This window comes from Chlamydotis macqueenii, chromosome 15 (genome assembly GCF_036417535.1).
Source record: "Chlamydotis macqueenii isolate bChlMac1 chromosome 15, bChlMac1.mat, whole genome shotgun sequence".
Classification (NCBI taxonomy): Eukaryota; Metazoa; Chordata; class Aves; order Otidiformes; family Otididae; genus Chlamydotis; species Chlamydotis macqueenii.
Window position 1 is genome coordinate 8,037,788 of NC_141570.1, and position 19,350 is coordinate 8,057,137.

Here is a 19,350-nt window from a genome sequence, read left to right on the forward strand (position 1 = left end):
CAGACCCCGCCCCCACTCAGTCATTGGCCGCTGGAGAAAAGAGCCCGCCAGTCCTAAACAAAGTTGCAACTCCCTTGACAGCAATTGGTCAATGGTGCTATCCAGTCAGAACTGGCAGCTGCATCTTTTGCCCTATGGAAACTCGCAAACCAATCAACGGCCAATAGAGAGAAGACAAGGAGGCGGTGCGGCAGCCGCCAGCGTGCATTGGGTGGCGGGTGAGTCAGTAAGGCGCCGTGCTCCCGCCTGGCCCAATGGGTGCAGCGGGCGGGCGGGCCCGCCGGCGGGCCGGGAGCGGGTGCGGGTGCGCCGCGCGGACGGGTGCCGCCGCCATGCCCATGTACAAGGTGAGGCCGTTGCACGGGGTGGACAGGGAGGTGCTGGCGGAGCAGCTGCCCGCCTGCATGTACCGCCTGCCCAACCTGCACCGCCACGCCCAGCCCGCCGCCTCCCCGCCGGCCCAGGTAGGTAGGAAGGAGCGAGGGGCAGGCGGGCCCGCCTGCTTGCCCGGCCGGCCGCGGGGGAGGCCTGCCCGGGCCGCGGCCCGCGGTGCTCGCCCCGGCGGTACCCTGCCGAGCTGGGGCCTTGCAAGCCCTTGGGTTGCGGCCTGTGTCCCAGCAGCCTTGTCCCTGTTGCATCATCTCCCTGTTGGCTCAGGTCTCCTTTCTGTTCTTAAAATAGGAACTCGCCAACTACACACCCTCTATTTCTAGTCTCAGTTACTTCTGTCTTAAATAAGGCAAAAAACCCAAAATATTATGTTACATTAACCTAGTTTACTTCAGCATCTCTGTGGTGCCAGGAATGCTTTGAATTCTTCCACACTGTTTGTGGCCGTTTTTAACTTGATGCCATTACATTTTTTCAGTACTTGCTATGGCCACACCCAGGTTGCTGGTGGGGACACTGAGCAGACTTGGGGCAGGACTTCACAGGAATGCTTGCTAAGATGCCCTCCCATTGCAACAGCAAAGTATTAACTGCCAGTCTCCTCTGAGAGTGGTTTTTATTTAATGGAATTGTGTACTAGCCAAATAATGCTCACCTAAGAGGTGTTTCTGTGTCTTGTCTTTGAGAATATTGCGAGTATCACGATTTCACTTGGAAACCTTGCTTGTGATCTCTGTCCATTACACTGAAAGAAGGAAGTTTGGTTGATAAGTTGGGTTTTGTTAGTCCTTATTCAGGATGCTTATAAATGGATTATCTAAATAAATTTCTTTGACATTATTGTAAGTTTGCAGACTTAAAACCTCCCACAGGAATATATTTTTTGTCTTTTAAAAGAGTTGTAGTGTAAGAGACTTGTAAGATAATTGAGATAACAAAAAGATGCATTGGGATCAACATGTAACAAAGCCCATGGTCTTTTTTTTCCTCTATAGTTTATATTCTCTGAAGCAAAGAATGACTACAAAGAGTAATTTCGTATGATAGACGGTCCATCTAAACCTGCAGGTTTTTTACTCCTATTGACTACCTGAAATGCCGAGAAGTTTCCTTGTCTGGCAGCCCCAGCAAAGACTCTTCAGTCTGCTCTTTAGTTCTTCAGGTTTTAATTCAGCACTTCACTGTCAATTTTAAGTTTCCGTGGTTGTGGTCTGATTTTTAGTATGTTATGGGCTTTGCTGTAGCTAGTGGTTTAAAAAATAGTTTAAGTGGAAGATCTCAAAGATTTAATCAAAATAACCCATCTCTCGCCACATTCATACAGACAAAAGAGACAACTGATAAACAGAAGACCATGACATTCCTTGACATTCTGGTTATTTGAAGTGTTTAAAGTCTTTCAAAACTTACTGTCAAGTGAGCGGTGGACTGTTTTGACACTAAGCTGAGTGAATGTTTGTGTGACCTTGGTTTTTTTTTTTTCCTTTCCTGTAGGAAGAGGCTGACCCATCACTTCAAGCACTTGAGTCCCGCCAAGAAGAGATTCTAAAACGCTTGTATGAACTGAAGAGTGCTGTCGATGGTCTCTCAAAGATGATACAAACCCCAGATGCTGACTTAGATGTAACAAATATAATTCAAACTGATGAATATTCTCCTCTGACAACAAATGGAGCAGATTTAGATTTGATGCTTGGAAAGGTAAGTTTAATTGAGGATATACATTGATAGATACTTTCATTGCTCTCAGATTTTCAGGACTGGGAGGGTGGCATTAAAACCTGGGACACTCAGAACTCAATATAAAAGTCTTAATACCCTTACAAATAACCTACAACTACCATTTCGTTTTGGGCATCGAGGTTACTGATACAAACATTTACAAATACTAAATCCTATATATTCTCATCTGAGCTGGAACGGTTAATTTTGAAATCATGACAGTTGGTTTCTTGTTTTACTAACTGGAAACTAACTTTGGCTTCACATTGGTCTAGAATTTTTCTCATCATGTTCTTGGATTATATTACTGTGAGGAAAAAAGATGTTTAAATGTTTAAACAAGTTTGAAATACACAAGTTTGCACATCTCAAATGCGAATCACATAACTCACATGCATGGCTATATACATTTTGGTGTCAGATGAGAACTCTGCTACTTCAAAGTTTTACCTGGAATGTGTCTTATCTGCTGAATGTTTTACTTTCCCTTCAGGATTACGGTGCCCTGAAAGATATTGTAATCAATGCAAATCCTTCTCTGCCTCCACTGTCATTACTAGTACTGCACAGTCTGCTTTGTGAACGCTATAAAATATTATCAGCTGTTCACACGCATTCATCGGTGAAAAGTGTGCCAGAAAACCTCTTGAAATGCTTCGGAGAGCAGACTAAGAAGCAACCACGTCATGAATATCAGTTGGGCTTTACTCTTATTTGGAAGGATGGTAAGCATGAAGTTATCAGTATTTTACAATAGGTGAGAAAATGAAACTTGTGCTATAAATATAAAACCTTGACAACAGATGCTTTGGTGTCTTTGTGCTGACACAGGATGGATACGTACTACAGATAACATTTTTGCTCTCTTTTTATAGCTGTGAACAATGATGGAGACAGAGGAGGAAGATTCTTGTTTGAGGTTACTGATATTAAAATACGTGTAGCATTTACATGGTTGGTTGTAGCCACAGTTTGGGTTTGTTTGTTTGTTTGTTTTTTAATAGAAGTGTTTTTCAGTTTCTACAAACAAGTTAGGTAGAATGGAAATTAGGTGGAAAACTGGGCTGAAGTTTGCAAAAAGTGATCTTTTTATCCCAGGTTTTCTGCCTTACTTCTAAGTATTTAGACTAAGAAAACTAAAAATTCTTCATCAGGTTAATGATGTTAACAGTGTTGCTGACATCACAAATAAAATAGATCATAGATTTACCATTATATTTAACTTCTGTACTAGGTGATATTCATTTTTTTTCTTTTCTTTTTCTCAATTTCAGTTCCAAAACCCCAGATGAAGTTTAGCATTCAAACAATGTGCCCTATTGAAGGAGAGGGGAACATTGCTAGATTTCTCTTTTCCCTGTTTGGCCAGAAGTACAGTGCAGTTACTTCGACTCTGATTGACAGCTGGGTTGATACAGCCATCTTCCAACTAAAAGAAGGTAGCAGTAAGGAAAAAGGAGCAGTCTTGCGCTCTATGAATGCCGCCCTGGGCAAGACGTCGTGGTTGGTGGGAAATGAACTCACCGTAGCAGACATTGTTGCATGGTGTGCGCTTCAGCAGACAGGTAGTGCGAACGCTGCCCCAGCCAACGTGCAAAAATGGATGAAGTCATGTGAGAACTTGGCACCTTTCAGCTCTGTTATGAAGCTTCTACAGTAAGCCTGTACTCTTCATCATGGTGTATATTTTAATCTTATTCCACCTCATGCCTGCTGTAGTGGTTTGAGTCCTTTCTGAAATGTATTCAAGTACTACAGTTGGACAGAATTCTAAACTCAATAAAAACATTACAGCTACCTTTTGGGCGTAGCCTTCCTTTTTTGTAACTGATCCATAACATGTACATTTGGTTCATAATTTTCAGGTATCTGAATTAGTCCTATGTAAATAGAAGCTGCCCTTTTAATTTTCCTTGTATTTTTCCCTGTGACCCAAATGCTTATTTACACAAGTTAAATTGTACTGAGGCTAAGTGCAACATGCGTCCTTTCTGTTGACTGGAGACTTCTGAATTAAGACAAAAAGGTGAATGCCTTTAAAGAACAGACAGGAAAATCAAAATGCATTGAAATGTTTTTATGTAAAAAAAGAAACATTTTATATATCTTAGCATACAATAGAGGTTAGTTCTTCCTGTACTTAAACAGAAGAACCTAGTCTCATATGTTCATCTTGTTCTTCAGAAAGCAGTCTTATTCTCTCTCTCAGTTTCTCTATTTCTTCCTCTTGCTGTCTCACCTTCTGCTGTAGGTTAAAAATAACCTGAAAGTGAGAGTCAGTTTATTTCATTGACAGACGACCAAGGATTAAGCCTTCTTAACCTCTAAGTTGTGTTCGCAATCCACTACAGACACATTCTGCAGCACCACAGCTACTCTGCGTATTTGATACTACAACTTAATCCACAAACAAAAAAGCGTGACATAGAAAGGGAAAGTGATAAAAAGATTCTGCAGAGCTGATGGAAAGCTTCAAAAGCTCTTCTGACCTATAAAAATGCCTCAAGCTCTATGTACATCAACTGTTCAGTCTTCATAAAGTTACCTAATGACCATTTATCTCGTTGCAAAGACACCAGAAACATTAATAACAGTGGCGTAAATACTGTAATTGGAGTAAAAAAAAAAGTCTCAATCACACAATCCTCTTAAGTTAAAACAAAAAACATAATACAGGCAGGGAAACAAAGGGCATTTTCTTTTTATATTTCTTTATCCTGTGAAGGTTGAGGTTATTGGTACAACTTACATGTTCCGTGGTATGAAATAGTTCACTTTCACGAAGCTGAGCAGCTGTTGGTCTTTCTGTAGATCTCTGACTGGTGAGGAGTTTAACATACTTGGCTTGAACAGGCCATTTTTTGTAGAAAGTATGAGGAATTTGGCCATTCCTTAAATGTGTAAGAACTTCTGTTCTTTCCATTTCTGTTCCAAATGGTTGGAAGAGTTCTAGCAGGATAACACCCATGCTGTACATGTCTGACTGGTAATGGGGTGAAAAAGAAGTTCTGAGAAAACTTATTTTTAATTGCTTACTAGATTTTTTTTTCTCATAAAGTTCACAATATGAAAAAGTTTCACAACAATTAAATTCCATAATGATATGAAAAGTATTATGACACTATTAAAAGGAACACCAATGAAAATCTAAATATGTTCCTCAAGATGATCCTAGAAACAAATAATTTTTGCATTAGCAAACTAGAAGGCAAAGTTGAAATGCATCTTTCAACAAAAACATTAGAAGTAACAGTAGAAGAAATATTTATATATTTACCAAATATCATGTATTTACCTACTGAGAGGCTTGTTTTATTCCCATTATCTATCATCATGTGTTAACAGAAAACAAAAATACCCCCTACCTTGAAATCATAGTGAGATCCCTGCAACTGTTCTGGTGAGGCATAGAGGCAAGTCCCCACGCCAGAAGTATGCGTCAGTCCTTTAAAAAGGCAATTTAGACTTACTCAGCTAGGGTTACATTGTTACCATGTCACTGAAGAATTTAATATTTAACGGTTTACTATCACAGAAACTTAAAACACTGAAACCTACTAATACTAAGCTTTTTTCTCTTACCATTTATCCTTTCTGTCTTAAACCACTGGTCTGCATCATCCCAAAGAAGGTCTTTGCAGGCTAATCCAAAATCTCCTATTTTAACACGATGATCTGATCCATGTAGAAAGATATTTCTGGGCTACAAAACAAGACAGTATAAAATCCAGAATATATCTATATAAAGAATTACTAAATGCCAGCTGTTTCAAAGTTTATAAAATCCAGTGTTTCATAGGTAGAAGATAATTACTATTTAACACTTTAATTAGTGAGAAAGAAAAAACAGTCATAGCTGATAACAAATTCTGTGTTGGCAACACCATTTGGGCAGAAAGACCATACATGAAGGATGTAGAAAAAGGAAGAAACACACAACAGGAAAAACCAAAGATTTAGTGGAAAGATACTTTTTTTTTCCATCAGAAAAATGGAAAATTTGCAGAATCATAATGTTTACAGGAACGAGCGGACAGCAAATTAGACCAACTGTAGCAGGATGTTAGCAGGAACTATCATCTTTGGGGTAGACGTAATGTAAAACTAAATACAGGTTTCTATACGATAAGCACAGCTGCAACATGCCGCTTGATTCTGGGAAGTTGCTATGAAAAAAAATCAAAATTATGAGAGACTTGAGTAGAGAGCACTGACTGGAAAAACTGAAGTAGTTTTATTGAAGGAGGAGAAATGCTAGCATTATGTATCTAGAAAAAAAGATGTACTTGCCAGATAAAGTGAAATATGAAATTACTGGTTTTTACTTAGTCAATATCACAAGGTTTCTAAGCTTAGGTACATTTGGACGAGAAGTGAAAGCATTATTGTTTAGCACAGGGTTTTTTCCACTAGCAAGAAAGCAAAGGCAACTTAAGCATTTTTTTTTTTTTTTAATTCTTAAACTTTTGCTGGTTTTACAGTACTTTTTAGATGTTACATGGAATAATGTGGTTATTTCAAAGCTATTCTAGAACCAGACATCCTGCAACATCTCAAAGAATGAGATTCCAAATCCTCTATTTCTGATTCTGGATTTTCATTACAAAAATTACAATTCCCTTGTCTATGAGTAACAGAATCAAAGGAGCCAGTATGCCTGCCACTGCATTTTCCTGTAGGCAGAGGAAATAAAATTCATGCCATGAAGAGCTATATGAACTAGTAATGGAAGAGGACAGTAGCACTGTTAAAGCTTTACTAGCTGATCATCCCGTCAGTGAAACAATGAGTGCTTGTAAGGACACTCAGAGCTCACACGAATTAAAACAAAACTTTCCATTCAGTCACCAACATCACCTACAGTTTCAGCCCCTTAGAGGAGACAGCAACCATTTTGAAAGACAGCAATTATTTGCAACTGAGGGATTTTTTTTTTCTTTTAAACCAAGTAACTAGAACTCTAACATATTTTGAAAAGCTAACAGATATGCTGTTAGCAAACTGAGCTGTAGCCAAGGGGCTTTGCTTATTTTTGTAACTACTGAATTTTTTTCTAGGTAATTAGGCAATTTAGGTCCTACCCTGGTTCAGGAAAGACCAAGACAAAATAAAACCAATCTGACCATCTTTGTTTAGGACAAGAAAATGGCTTCACAATGGAGAAGACACTTCCAGACCTTAATCATAATTCACTTACAAGTCAATATAATTGAGTACTATGCTTATAGCAAAGAAGGTATGGTACTGGTATACAGGAGACAATGTATTTTTTCATATGTAACATAGCTAAATTCTTAAGAGCCCAGGCCATCTCAAATGTAACTATGAAGTTGCTTTCATCCTCCCATAATGTAAGTTATCTTTGTTTTCTTTAACCTCAAGTAGTAATTCGATGAACTTACTTTAATGTCTCGATGCATTACTCCCATGCTGTGGATATAGCACAGTCCTTCTAATAATTCTTGAAAAATTTTCATTGTCCAACGGACATCCACAAGATGGTATGGACCTTGAAACAATTTAAAATCTAAATTATTTCAGCTAATTTTACTGAGTTATTTAAGTTTATGGTAGTACGTCATGTTGAATTATGTTTATTTATGATATGGAAGAAATTTTTGCCAATATGAGCATAGTTTAATAATGGAATTTCCCATATTTCTTCTAAGATAGTACTTTTGAAACAGCAAAAAGTCACTAACCTCAAAATTGCGAAAAGGAAAGTTCAGGGGCCATGAACATAATGTCTGCCTGAAAAGATTCCTCCGAACACCATCAGATAGTTATTTGATCATTAATTTTAAAAACTCTTTACTTCCTTTAAAGTGCTGAATTAGAATGAAACATACAGTTCTAGTTAAAGTTACTAATTTACGTAGTGACATGTTTTCTGTATTGATTTGGACCCTTTATTTTTGGATCTTAATCCTTCTGCTGGTCTGCTGCCCTCTGAAATTCCCGAATCTCCCCTGGCTGTAGCTGTCCTTGTTTTTACCATTTCTCACATTATTGTTTTATTAAACTACATTGTCCTCCTACTCTAATGACCCAGATCTAACATGTCCGCTGCCACTTTGAACACTCCCCATTTACTCCTACTTGGGTTTCTGTTTCTTAATATCTAACCTATGATAGCATCCACCTGTCCTCTCCTGTCGCCTGTGAAAATGCGTGAAAAAGGCTTTTGCAAGGTCAAATGCCCTAGTAATTCCGTCATTCGCTGACCAAGAATGTAATCTTTTATCTTAGGAAAGCTAAAAAGACTATGATTACAGGAGAGATTATTGGAAGTCAGCTGACAGTAAACTAGTGAACATTACTCTGTGACTGAAGAGAACAATAGATTTATTTTAATAGTGATTAAAACTAAGATTAAAAATTAATCATATAGTTTATGTCTTACAATCTGTTAAGCATATGCTTTTTTTTATACAACCACCCCAGAGAAAGGAACATGCCTCTAATGCTTTAAGAGCATTAGACTTGTTCTTCCAAATGTTAATAATTATTGAAGACAGCTTGGTATCAGGGCATGAGAACTACTCTGGCCACTCAAGCAAAGTAAATATTAGTTAGACCAATGACAAATTACCCTGTGTAGGAGTTTTGATTCCTAAGAACAAACTTAAAAGCTTTAAAGTATGTTGTAACCTGTCTGGAACAAAAGATGTATTTATATTTTCCACAGCAGATAAATTAGCCTATGAAGGGCTCTATTTCATAGCAGCAAGACTATTACCAAAGCAAAACCTCAATTATTTCAACAGCTTAATGAGAAAAAGCAGATTCTGTCAATAAAAAGCTGTATTCTAAATAAGTAGTATGCCCAGGCACAGATCCCTGCAGCTAACAACTATGCCTGAGGCATACATTCATTCTTTTTTGAAGAGTTGTCTCTAACTCACGAACGTAAATCTCTTTCACCAACATCTGTCATACAAAGCTTCACTACTAGCTGCTATGTGATTACATGAATTAATAATCTAATGAAGATGGTCCATATTATAAGCTGCTGAAGTAAAACATAAAATCAGGCAAGTGGACTTCCAATTGAGAAAAAAAAAATATCTGCTTCATAAGCAATAAGTGAATTTTTAAGACAGTGATTAATCTTACTGGAAGTTTCCTCTGTTCTGTCATTGCATCTTTTATTACGGTCAACAATCCAATCCCACAAGGATATTTCACACAGTTGCATTTGTATATGAAGCATCAAACAATACTCCACCTAACAGAAAAATAACAGTCCGTGATTTTGCCACTATGAACAGTTATTTTCTTTAAAGCCAATAAAAGCAAAATTTGTGTTTTAAACTAAAAAAAACCACTGAGGATACTATAAAATACAGTATTACTAGTCTATTGCATTCAAGAAGCAGATGCAACAACACTATCTAGTTTTTTTTTCTTGTTCCTCAAATTTTAACAATTGTTATATGATAAAAGCTAACAAAACACCCAGCTACATACCTTAACATTCAAATTAGAATGTAAAAGTTTCTAGACATACTGAACAGAGGTTCACTCTGGCTTAAGAAAATAGTGTAAATTAATACAAAATAGAAAAAAAAAAAAATCAATCAGGATTAACATCAATATGTAACTTCATGCTCAGTCTCTGTTAATGTACTAGTTCATTTGATAACCTGGACAACTCAAGCAACACCTTTAAAACCTTGGATTTCTTGCAAGAGGGAATTCCAAATGATAGCAAAACCTTGAAGCATTCCAGAGCCGGCTGTGTTATACAAAACATTTCAGTAGGATGAATGCCAACAAAGTTTTAGAAGCATAGATTCAGATTGGATATTAGGAAAAAATTTTTTACACTGAGGGTGGTGACACACTGGAACAGGTTGCCCAGAGAGGCGGTGGATGCCCCATCCCTGGAAACATTCCAGGCCAGGTTGGCCGGGGCTCTGAGCAACCTGATCTGGTTGGAGATGTCCCTGCTCCTTGCAGGGGGGTTGGACTGGATGGCCTTTAAAGGTCCCTTCCAACCCAAACCATTCTATGGTTCTATAGGCAGAGTGGTGATTCCCTGCCCAAATCGGCTTCTCTCTTTCTCACATGTAATCCTACACTGTATAGGCACCACACTACACACCTAGACACTTTCATCAGTAATATCTGAATTAGCCATCACTACGGAATGCTGAAGATTTTCAAGTTCGATTTTTTTTAAATGCAAGGGTAGTACTTTTTGTTCACGTAGATACTTTGAAAGGACCCAAGCTGACTAACACATGGAAACTTTCTTGTATGCAGAGTTCTGCCATCTCTTCTGGTGAGCTTCCTTGTAATGGTGTTACCCACTTAGTTAAAATTGTCTGTATTTTTACTCTAATCGCAGTCATTTAATTTTTTTTTTAATTTACCATTATAAATCATTCTTCCATCTACCAAACTCTACTTTAAAAACATCATTAAATTAGACAGCAGTAACGTATTTTTAGAGAGAACTGTATTTACCTCAAACTCTCCACAGAGAGCTACATCATTCTTTGAGCATTCTTCAGTGCAGGACTTACTTCCAATGCTAGCATCTTGATCCAGACTAGAATGAGGAGTCCGTGCTGAACGATTTTTCCCATCAGTTGATGTACTGCTAACACTGCTTACAGAGTCTCCTTGTAATTCTATGGATAATTCACATTTATTTTGTTTCATATGCTCTTTACTATTGCTGTTTGTTAAATCATTCCTTACATCCATGTTCTGTACTAATGCACCATCCAGATTTCTAAGACTGGTACTGTCACAGGACTTCTTTCCTTGTGAAGTAAGGTCAGCAAAGATAATTGAACTACCACTTTCTGCACTCTGAATGTGACAGTGATCACTGAAAATAAAGGGAGAGAAATCAAAATATGTACACAGTTTTTTACCATCTATTTGTGACACACCATTCTGAAAACTTTTTTTTTTCAGTTGCAAACTGCATTCCAGAGTAAGAGTTCAACTGCTTCCCCATATAAAACTTTAGGATTACAGAATTGGCAGTATGGGCTCCAGCCTTTTTAATACCTTCCCCCAACACGAATTCCTGAGAGCTGACCCAGACAGCTCAGATACACAGAGTCCTAGGTCACAGCATTCACTGGACAGGAGTACAATGCATCTCCATTCCTTTAAACTTAGGAAGTTACACTGTATTTCTCATAAGACTCCATCTCCTTATTGAAAGGCTAATGAACACGTCTGAGAAACAGACAGCCCCAGCACTTTAATAAGACTCCACCGTACTAATCAGGGTTGCTGACTGGCATAGAACTTCTGAAGTAGCCTTGAAGCCCAGTACTACATTTAGGCAAGGAGAAACAGAGAGATCCAAAGAAGGCAGAAGTATTCAGTAATATTCTTCATCTTATGTAACCAGAAGAGAAACAATATAAAGGATAATTAAGACTTTTTGGGTTATAATTTGGAAGCAAAAAGCACTTGTGCAAAGTATGCTGAATTCCATACTCATTCAACGTTACTTTAAAACCAGCCTTATGTTAAAGCCAAATAAATGTTATCACTGAGATTTATAATACTTACTTGCCACTCTCTTGCTCCAAAGATAATGGCTGCAACTCCATTATTGTTTTATCTATTGGATGAAAAGATAAATAGGGCATTTTACAAAACAAAGTATGCATACATTCACTATAAATTAACATTTAAGCTACACCATCTTACTGAATTTCACTGCATTACCTGTAGATATCTTTTTCTCTACTTCTGCTGCTGCAAAAGGTGCTTCTTAGTCTACTAAGAAGCAACCCCAGTATGTTTTTCATTTTTCTTTAATTGAAAATAAAATGCATGTTGTATGAGGTCACTGAAAGAGTTATACTGGGCTCTCTTACATATTCACCTAGATTTCACCTTTAAGAAGTTAGCCTGTTCAAAATTAAGGCTTATAGTGTGCATGGTAACACACTGGAGCTAAAGCAACTCCACAAGGCACCATCCTTTGCATCACTCTGCTGTTGTTTTGAAGACACCTGATAGTTTTGAAATAATTTTCATTAAAATCATATATTTATGCAAAAAAAAACCCAGTTTGTTTTAGCACACAGAAGCAAATATGAAATACAAATCTTGTAAGCCAAGGAAAACCATTAGGTACCACAGGACCTACCTATACATCTAGTTAAGTACTTACATTATCTCCATTAAATACTTGTGAAGTACTTACTCCCAGAACTAAGAAGTTGCATCCTTCGAGATTCTCAGTATCATTCGTTAAAAAGTCTTGCATGTTTTACTATACTATCAACTTCCTATGCCTCTTCTTTTGTGCTTATAGCTGAGTGGGCACCAAGTCACTGACTTGGAAAGCAATAAAGTCACATAGAGCATAAGTAAACCTCCCACAAGCAAACCTCCCACTGAGAGAGGATAAAAAGATTTAACTGCTAAAGGCATTCCGGAAAAGGACAAGAAAGAAAGGGACCAACAGATTAGGGTTACAAAGGGACCAAACAACAAAGTATGGGAAGAGCCAAGAACAGAGAAACTGACAAGGAAAAAAAGGGAGCAAGGAAGAAGGTGTAAAATGAATATAGAAGTAGATAATGGTTACAGACAGTAGCTGATACCCAAACAACCAGATTGCCCTATCATTGCAGAACTATGAAACGCAATTCATCAAATTTAAAAATTCTCCTGTGGAAAGCAAAATAAGAGGGAATCTTTTTTTTCCTTTTTTTTTTTTTTTCTTTTTTTTCCCATCAAAGTATTTATTTCCACATTCTTTCAGTTTTTCTAAATTTTCCAGATAAGAAGAGAAGCATAGCGGGAAATTCATCCTAGTTTTGCTACAACTCTGAGATTTCAAAACATAGTAGCAAATTTGTTGGGATTTTTTTCTTCTATTCGTCACTTTTCCCCCAATATCTGAAGTGGCTCATCTTCAGTATTCATTCTTCTTCTTGTCAACTCACTACTTTTTGCATTAAAAGGTTGTCGTTGTATTCCATTGAACTTCACACAACTTTAAAATCCTCCTCATGTATTACCAGAAGTTAAGCTAATACTTCCACAGTTCCAAATTCATCATTAAGTAACAGATAAGTTATTAGGCAAGAAATTGAACTGCACAGAGAGACATGAAGACCTGGTGCTCACCTATAGTTTGCTGCTTTTTTTTTGGGTTTTTTTTGGTTTTTTTTTGTTTTTCCCTTTTAAGGAAGGGAAAAAATAGTTATTTTATCAGAGAAGTAACACTCTCCTGCAAATAATAGTACAGAGGTTATAAGCAGGATTATATAAGCAAGAAATACACAATATGCTGTACTTTCCTTTTGGGCGTACTGTTTGAACATATTCCATCCAAGCAGTGTGATAGCCTACAATATTAGGATGCTGCAGCCCAGCCAGCACTTTAACTTCTCGTAGCACCTAAAAAGACCAAAAAGAAACAGTACGACTGTCCTCTATTCTGAGTGCTTAATAAACTCAAAAGACAACAAAAAAAAAATCTGAGACAGAAAAAAACAGATAAAACTATGACAGTAATGGAGAAAACTAGGAAGCTTTAAAACAAATTATGATTTTCATAGTTGCAGAGATGATCAAATTCAAGTTAATAATATGCTGCTTTTAATTGTCTTAAATACCTCTCATTTACATTTTTTTCTACTAGGTATTGATAGTGTCAAATCTTTAGAAACTCAGAATGCATAAAAAACATTATTAATGTTTTGAGAAACATTAACTGCATTACTAAATTAAATCAGAATCAGCTAGAGCAGACAGGGAGTTAGAGAGGAAACACAGGAAAAAAAAATACCTTCATGCAATCTCTTCTTGTAGCCTTCTTAATATTAATTTTTTTAATAGCATAGAACTGACCATCTAACTTGTTTCTGACCTGAAAACAATTCCAATAGGACAACATTAGATGCTAATATGTTTTAAATCCTTTAGAACCAACTGTTTTCTAAAAATTCATTTCTGCACTCCGTTCAGAAAACCTTTCACCCTTATCAGAGAATGAAACTAGGATTAGGACCCAGCTGTCTAAGATAAGCTACTTTTGCCTTCTTTCAGGACTGCAAACATCTAATCCAATGTTTGTGAAATATACAGCTTTACAGCTATCTTTCCATCAATTAAAAAATGCTGATAGGTCCTAATAACTGCTTAAACAGGTTCTCAATAAATCTGTGAGACCACAACTGTCATATACATATGGCACATACTATGTGGGAAACCTTAGGCTGGCCGTACGCTAGAAGTATTTAATGCAATTCCACATCGGGTTGGACAGGTTACATTCATATTAAGGCTACTTATTCTCAAGAAGCCACAACTGGAACACTGTATCGTGCTGAGTGATCAGCAGACTTATCACAGTTCCTGTGGCTGGTTTAAGTCAATATACCACAGTACTTCACAGGAGAAATCAGGAGTTTTCATTAACTTTAAAAGGGTAAAAATACACAAAGTAAAACATCTGATAGATCCTGCTTCTGACAAACAGAAAACAGAAACCACAACTGAGCATCTTTTGAAATAAAATGCCAACACCCTTCATATGTGCGAGTTTGCGTTCTATTGCAAGTTTTGTTCTATTGGAAAACGAGTATTTTTGGTTTTCTATTAGAAAAATAAACAAACCAGCCAAAACAGCAACTCTAAATTTCAAAGAAAAACTAGGTATAAACTGATTGGTTATAAATGGAAGGTAAAGAATACCTTGTATACTTTACCATATCCTCCTTTTCCTAGCCTTGCAACCTCATCAAATTCATTCAAGTATCGTGAAGTCTGTGCTTCAAAGAGAACTTCTTTTTCCCTAATCAAAAAAGTTAGGCTGCATTAAGTTAAATTACAACTTGATAAGTAAGCTGTTGCATAGGCTACAGGTGTACACAATCTAGAAATACTATTTACATTACAAAAAGAAGAAGAAAATACTTTGACATTACCATAGTGATTACTGAAAACCAGCAGGCACATGTGCTACAAATGCACACATTGTGTTAACAGAAGTATTAAGATGATTTATTTAAGTTTATGCCTGATAAATCTTGTTTTCCTGAATGGTGGCACTAACCGTGAGAGTTGTACTGAAGATGGAATTTTCACCAGACCGTTTTGAGAGTTTGGAGAAATTTTCACTTTTTTTCTATGTTTCAGAGCCAAAATATAAAATGCAGTATTAATTAAATTCAGAGTCGAGCATGGAACTTTAGGGAGGGAGTTAAGTTTAGTATCTCTAAATGCTTTGAATACATACCCAACTGCATGAGAATCTCCATTATCAAGTTCCTATGAAACAACAAAATCCAACATAAAAATATGCCATACAGCGCAGCAGGTCTACCATGCCATCACCACACACAGCTTAATCAAAGTAGAAACTACAACTACGTTCTTAGAAGAAAACGAGGTTACTGACAGCCATTCATTCTGCAGAGAGGTTCACCAAATTAAAGTATTATTATCCCACCAGTAATCTTCTAGCATCACTCCACTGGAGAGATTACTGCCCTTTTAGAGTTCTGCTGGCAAACAGGATAAAACGATGGCTCTAAAATGTGCTTAAGACAAAATTAACTAGCTTAGTTCAAGCAGTGAGATAAGCAAACTGGTCTGACTCAGCCTGAAGCACATTACGCATTATACAAATCATGCCCTCCACTAACATAAAGGCATTAGAGTAATCAACTGGAACAGTGAAACGTTGAAACTGGGTATCTGTCCACTGTTGAAAAAAGCTGTAGCCATACTTAAAACACCTTGCCTGTGTTTATAAAGATTCTAACTTTTTATTATTATATGAGGAACGAAATATTGCTAGCTTCAAAAGCTTTGGTTTGCCCCTACAGAACCAGGACATGCCACACCAAACAGCTAAGGTAGAACGGGAGTACCATTCTGCAGAATTATTAAAAAGACTCAATCCAATACTAAAAGAACCTTAAAACAAAAACTTATTTGGATGCAATGATGTGTTAACTCCTTGGTTGCCAAAGAAATTTAACAAAGCTTACCCCATTAAGTATTTGTCGATTAGCTGCTTTCATTAGTTCAGTAATGGCTCTATTATGCTGCAGTCTTACAGTACTAAATTCATCACAGAAGGCAAAAGGGGAGAGCAACCCTGTTCTTGTGAAAGCCTGACGAAGTACTGTACAAAGGAACAGAGAAAGGTCACATTAAATAAAGCCTGCCAATAATACCAGGTAAACAGTTGTTTTTTTAAATGAGAAACTTTATTTGAAAGATAGTGCTCTGAAAAAATGAACAGCCCTACCCTAATGCCTCTTCCCAAACTCTTAGCAATAAAAACTGATTAAATCCGAGCTAGAGCTGCTCTGTGGGAATCCCTTTGCGTAATAAATTCACTGTGCCCTTCATGGTCACAACTTCACCTCTTCTTCCTTACCTCAGCAGATGAGTTACACAAATATCCACTCATTCACTTATGTGTTACTCTTGGAATAATTTTGATCAGTGAAAAGAGATATTCAAAACACATTCACAATCAGGAGGACATGTTTATAATAAAAAGTGGTGACGTCAAAATTTTCTAATTCACATACAAACTCTCACGTTTGTGCACATACTCATAATAACGGATGAAGTCACTCCTTTCCATTCCCTGCAAAGCACCACATCTTTTTCAGCAGTGAAATAATGCTGTGGCAGACAAAACCTCAGAAATACTGAAGATTGGTCTTAAAACACACTCGCTCATAATAGGGGTTTTAAAATATTTTTTTTTTTTGGTACCAGTATTTAAAAAAATCAGCCCATTACTTTATCTTTTAAAGGAGATAAAATGTAGTGAAAGTGAACCTGTAAGAAATCAGGAACTTTGCAACACAAGCATTATGGACACAGTTACATGCACCAGAAAAGTGGGAAAAACCCACACTTGCCAATATGAATATATCAGCGAAAACCACAAAACAGATACATATTGCAGTAATTGTATTTCTTTTATTCATCAGGCTTATTCCACTTTGGAAACTGGTTTAAACTGTACCAATGAAAGAATGTCATTTTCCATAGAAGCACACTGGGAAGCCAAGCAGCTACATACTTTGGAAGATGCCAAGGCCAGGTTTTTTTTTGCTCCTCTCCCAAAAGGAGGAAATTTAGTTGGTTTTTTTTCCCCTGATATTTTCGGTTGTGATAGAGATCATAGTAAGACCCAGGGCCAAACATCTACATCAGACTTCAAGAACAAAAAAATTACAGTTGTCTACACTGTTGTTACTGGATGCTATAAATGGCTTCAATTTTAAGTACAAGCAATGTAATATATTTTATTTTCTACAATCACGTATAGTAAGGAGAAAAATCTTGGAGATTGTTTCTCAAATGCATTAAGTATGTGCTTAAATGAACAAAATACCTAAGATAAGTCACAGACCAAAAAGACAGATTTCGAAAGAAACACTTCACACCTAAAAGTGCGAGCTCCCTGAATTATATCAAAAGACTTCACAGGAAAAAAAAAGGATTTACACAGGTATTTACTCTGATTTTCACAGACCATACCTTTGAATGAGGTATGGAGGATTATGAGGACTATGCTACAGCTATTTCTTGACAAATATTTTTATTAAATTCCTCTTCTGTGTTCTTAGATCAGATTTAACAGTTAGTCAAATCACCCTGCTACTCTTCTCATGATGCAACTCCCATGATTTAGCTGGAACAGAACCATCTGATCTACAGCAACATTCTGTTACTGTTATTCTCAAAAAGAACACAGGTCCTAATTCCCAATTCAGTTGACTCAGGGTATTCATCCTCTTCTCAGAATTACTCTTGTCCCAATGGGATGAGACCTGCAGCTTTGTACTGATATCACACTGTAATTCTGCACAGCAGAATCAGATATATACTGCAGTAAGACAATTTAAGAGACAGGAAAGAACTACTCTTACTAACTTCGGAACAAACACCTCGAATGAACAGGGTTGTGCGTGTACATGTGGCAGAGATGCTCCAGCAGCGACACGAGCAGCAGCTGGTTTTGGATGGTCGAAGTAAAATTCACAAACTTCTGCGATCCGTTTGCAACTCGCAGCTCTGCCGGCACATCCGATTCTGGAAAAGGACAGTCAGATGAATGAATTTAGGTCTCGGTATATGCCCATTTATCAAAGTATCAAAACCACATCCGAATCAACACCGCTTCAACACAACGCTGGCTCACAAAAAGGCACCACACGAGCTCCCGCTAAGTGAGAAGACGCTAATTAGGAACCTAATGATAACTAATTTTTATAAGCGCATACGGAAAGCAGCTCACCGGGGCGGACGAAGCTCCCCCCAAGGGAGGGGGGGGCTCCCTCGACGGCCGCCGGGCAGCGTGCGCGCTGCCAAGGGCCCGCCCGCTCTTGCATCACCCCCGGCGGCTGCCGCTTCCCCGGGGCGATGGGGAAGGCCGGGAAGGAGGCCGGCGGCCGTTCTACCCTCCTTCCCACCCTGCCAACCCTGGGGAGCCAGGAGCGCCGCCGCTCACCCACGGGAAGCGGAACCTCCCTACTTCCCCACACCTCCCGCAGGAGACAGGGCTGCCCCCGCGGGCCCCGCTTACCGTCAAAGCGCGGCTCCGGACTCTCCTCGGGAAACTCGATGGCGGGCGGAGGCGCGCGGGAGGCCGCAGCCCTCGGCGGGAACCCACCCCGCCACATGCCGGGCGCCGGGGTCCCGGCCTTCGCTCCGGACGGCGGGGCCTGCCGCCCTGCCTACCCGCCTCCCTGGGGGCGGCCCCGGGGGCCGGGCCAGCGTTTATGGCCGCTCTTTGAGCGCGGAGCAATAAAACATTAACTGGAGGAATAAATCGGGGACGGGTAAATACGGCCCGGAAAGCAGAGGCGGGCAGGAAGGCTACGGCGGAGGAAGGGGCTCCGACCGAAACTCCGCGGTGGGGAGCCGCGGCGTCCCCTCAAGCAGCGGGGCTGGCGGAGCCCCCTTATGTCCGCGCGGGGCTGCGGCTCTCCGCATCGCCCACCGAGCCCCCGGCGGGCCCCCCCCGCAAGCCCGCGTCGCCTCCTCAGCCCCCCGGGAGCCCCCTCGTCGCGGCCTCCTCGTCCCCTCGCCCCGACCGGGGGTCGCCGAGCCCCCTCTAGCGGCTCCCGGCAGCGGCACAGGGGCGGTGCTGGTCCCCGTGTGACCCGGAGGAGCTCGCTTCTCCCCCCCGCCGCCGCCGCCGCCTCCTTTCCTCCCCCCGCCCGCTTGCCCGGCCGGCGCCGGGCCCCGGATGCAAGAGGCCGGCGG

At 39.2% G+C, this 19,350-nt stretch overlaps 2 protein-coding genes across 3 annotated transcripts; one reads left to right on the plus strand and one right to left on the minus strand.

Moving 5' to 3' along the window:
* The first annotated feature begins 271 nt into the window (after window positions 1-271).
* Window positions 272-3,910, plus strand: AIMP2 (aminoacyl tRNA synthetase complex interacting multifunctional protein 2). The gene is made up of 4 exons (XM_086759789.1): window positions 272-464; window positions 1,885-2,091; window positions 2,606-2,837; window positions 3,387-3,910. The coding sequence occupies exons 1-4, from the start codon at window positions 333-335 to the stop codon at window positions 3,770-3,772; spliced, it is 957 nt and encodes a 318-aa protein (XP_086615915.1). The 5' UTR covers window positions 272-332; the 3' UTR covers window positions 3,773-3,910.
* A 291-nt stretch (window positions 3,911-4,201) lies between these two features.
* Window positions 4,202-19,100, minus strand: EIF2AK1 (eukaryotic translation initiation factor 2 alpha kinase 1). Of its 2 annotated transcripts, none has more exons than XM_086759574.1 (15): window positions 18,668-19,100; window positions 18,016-18,174; window positions 16,104-16,240; window positions 15,347-15,378; window positions 14,803-14,902; window positions 13,895-13,975; window positions 13,404-13,503; window positions 11,656-11,707; window positions 10,585-10,954; window positions 9,229-9,340; window positions 7,515-7,621; window positions 5,695-5,815; window positions 5,478-5,557; window positions 4,862-5,095; window positions 4,202-4,357 (listed from the first exon to the last, which is right to left on the minus strand). In XM_086759574.1, exons 1-15 carry the CDS (start codon window positions 18,762-18,764, stop codon window positions 4,253-4,255), a joined length of 1,887 nt encoding a protein of 628 aa, XP_086615700.1. In that variant the 5' UTR covers window positions 18,765-19,100; the 3' UTR covers window positions 4,202-4,252. The 2 variants fall into 2 exon arrangements, with proteins under 2 accessions (XP_086615700.1, XP_086615698.1); XM_086759572.1 differs by having other exon boundaries at window positions 4,202-4,375.
* Window positions 19,101-19,350: the final 250 nt, after the last annotated feature.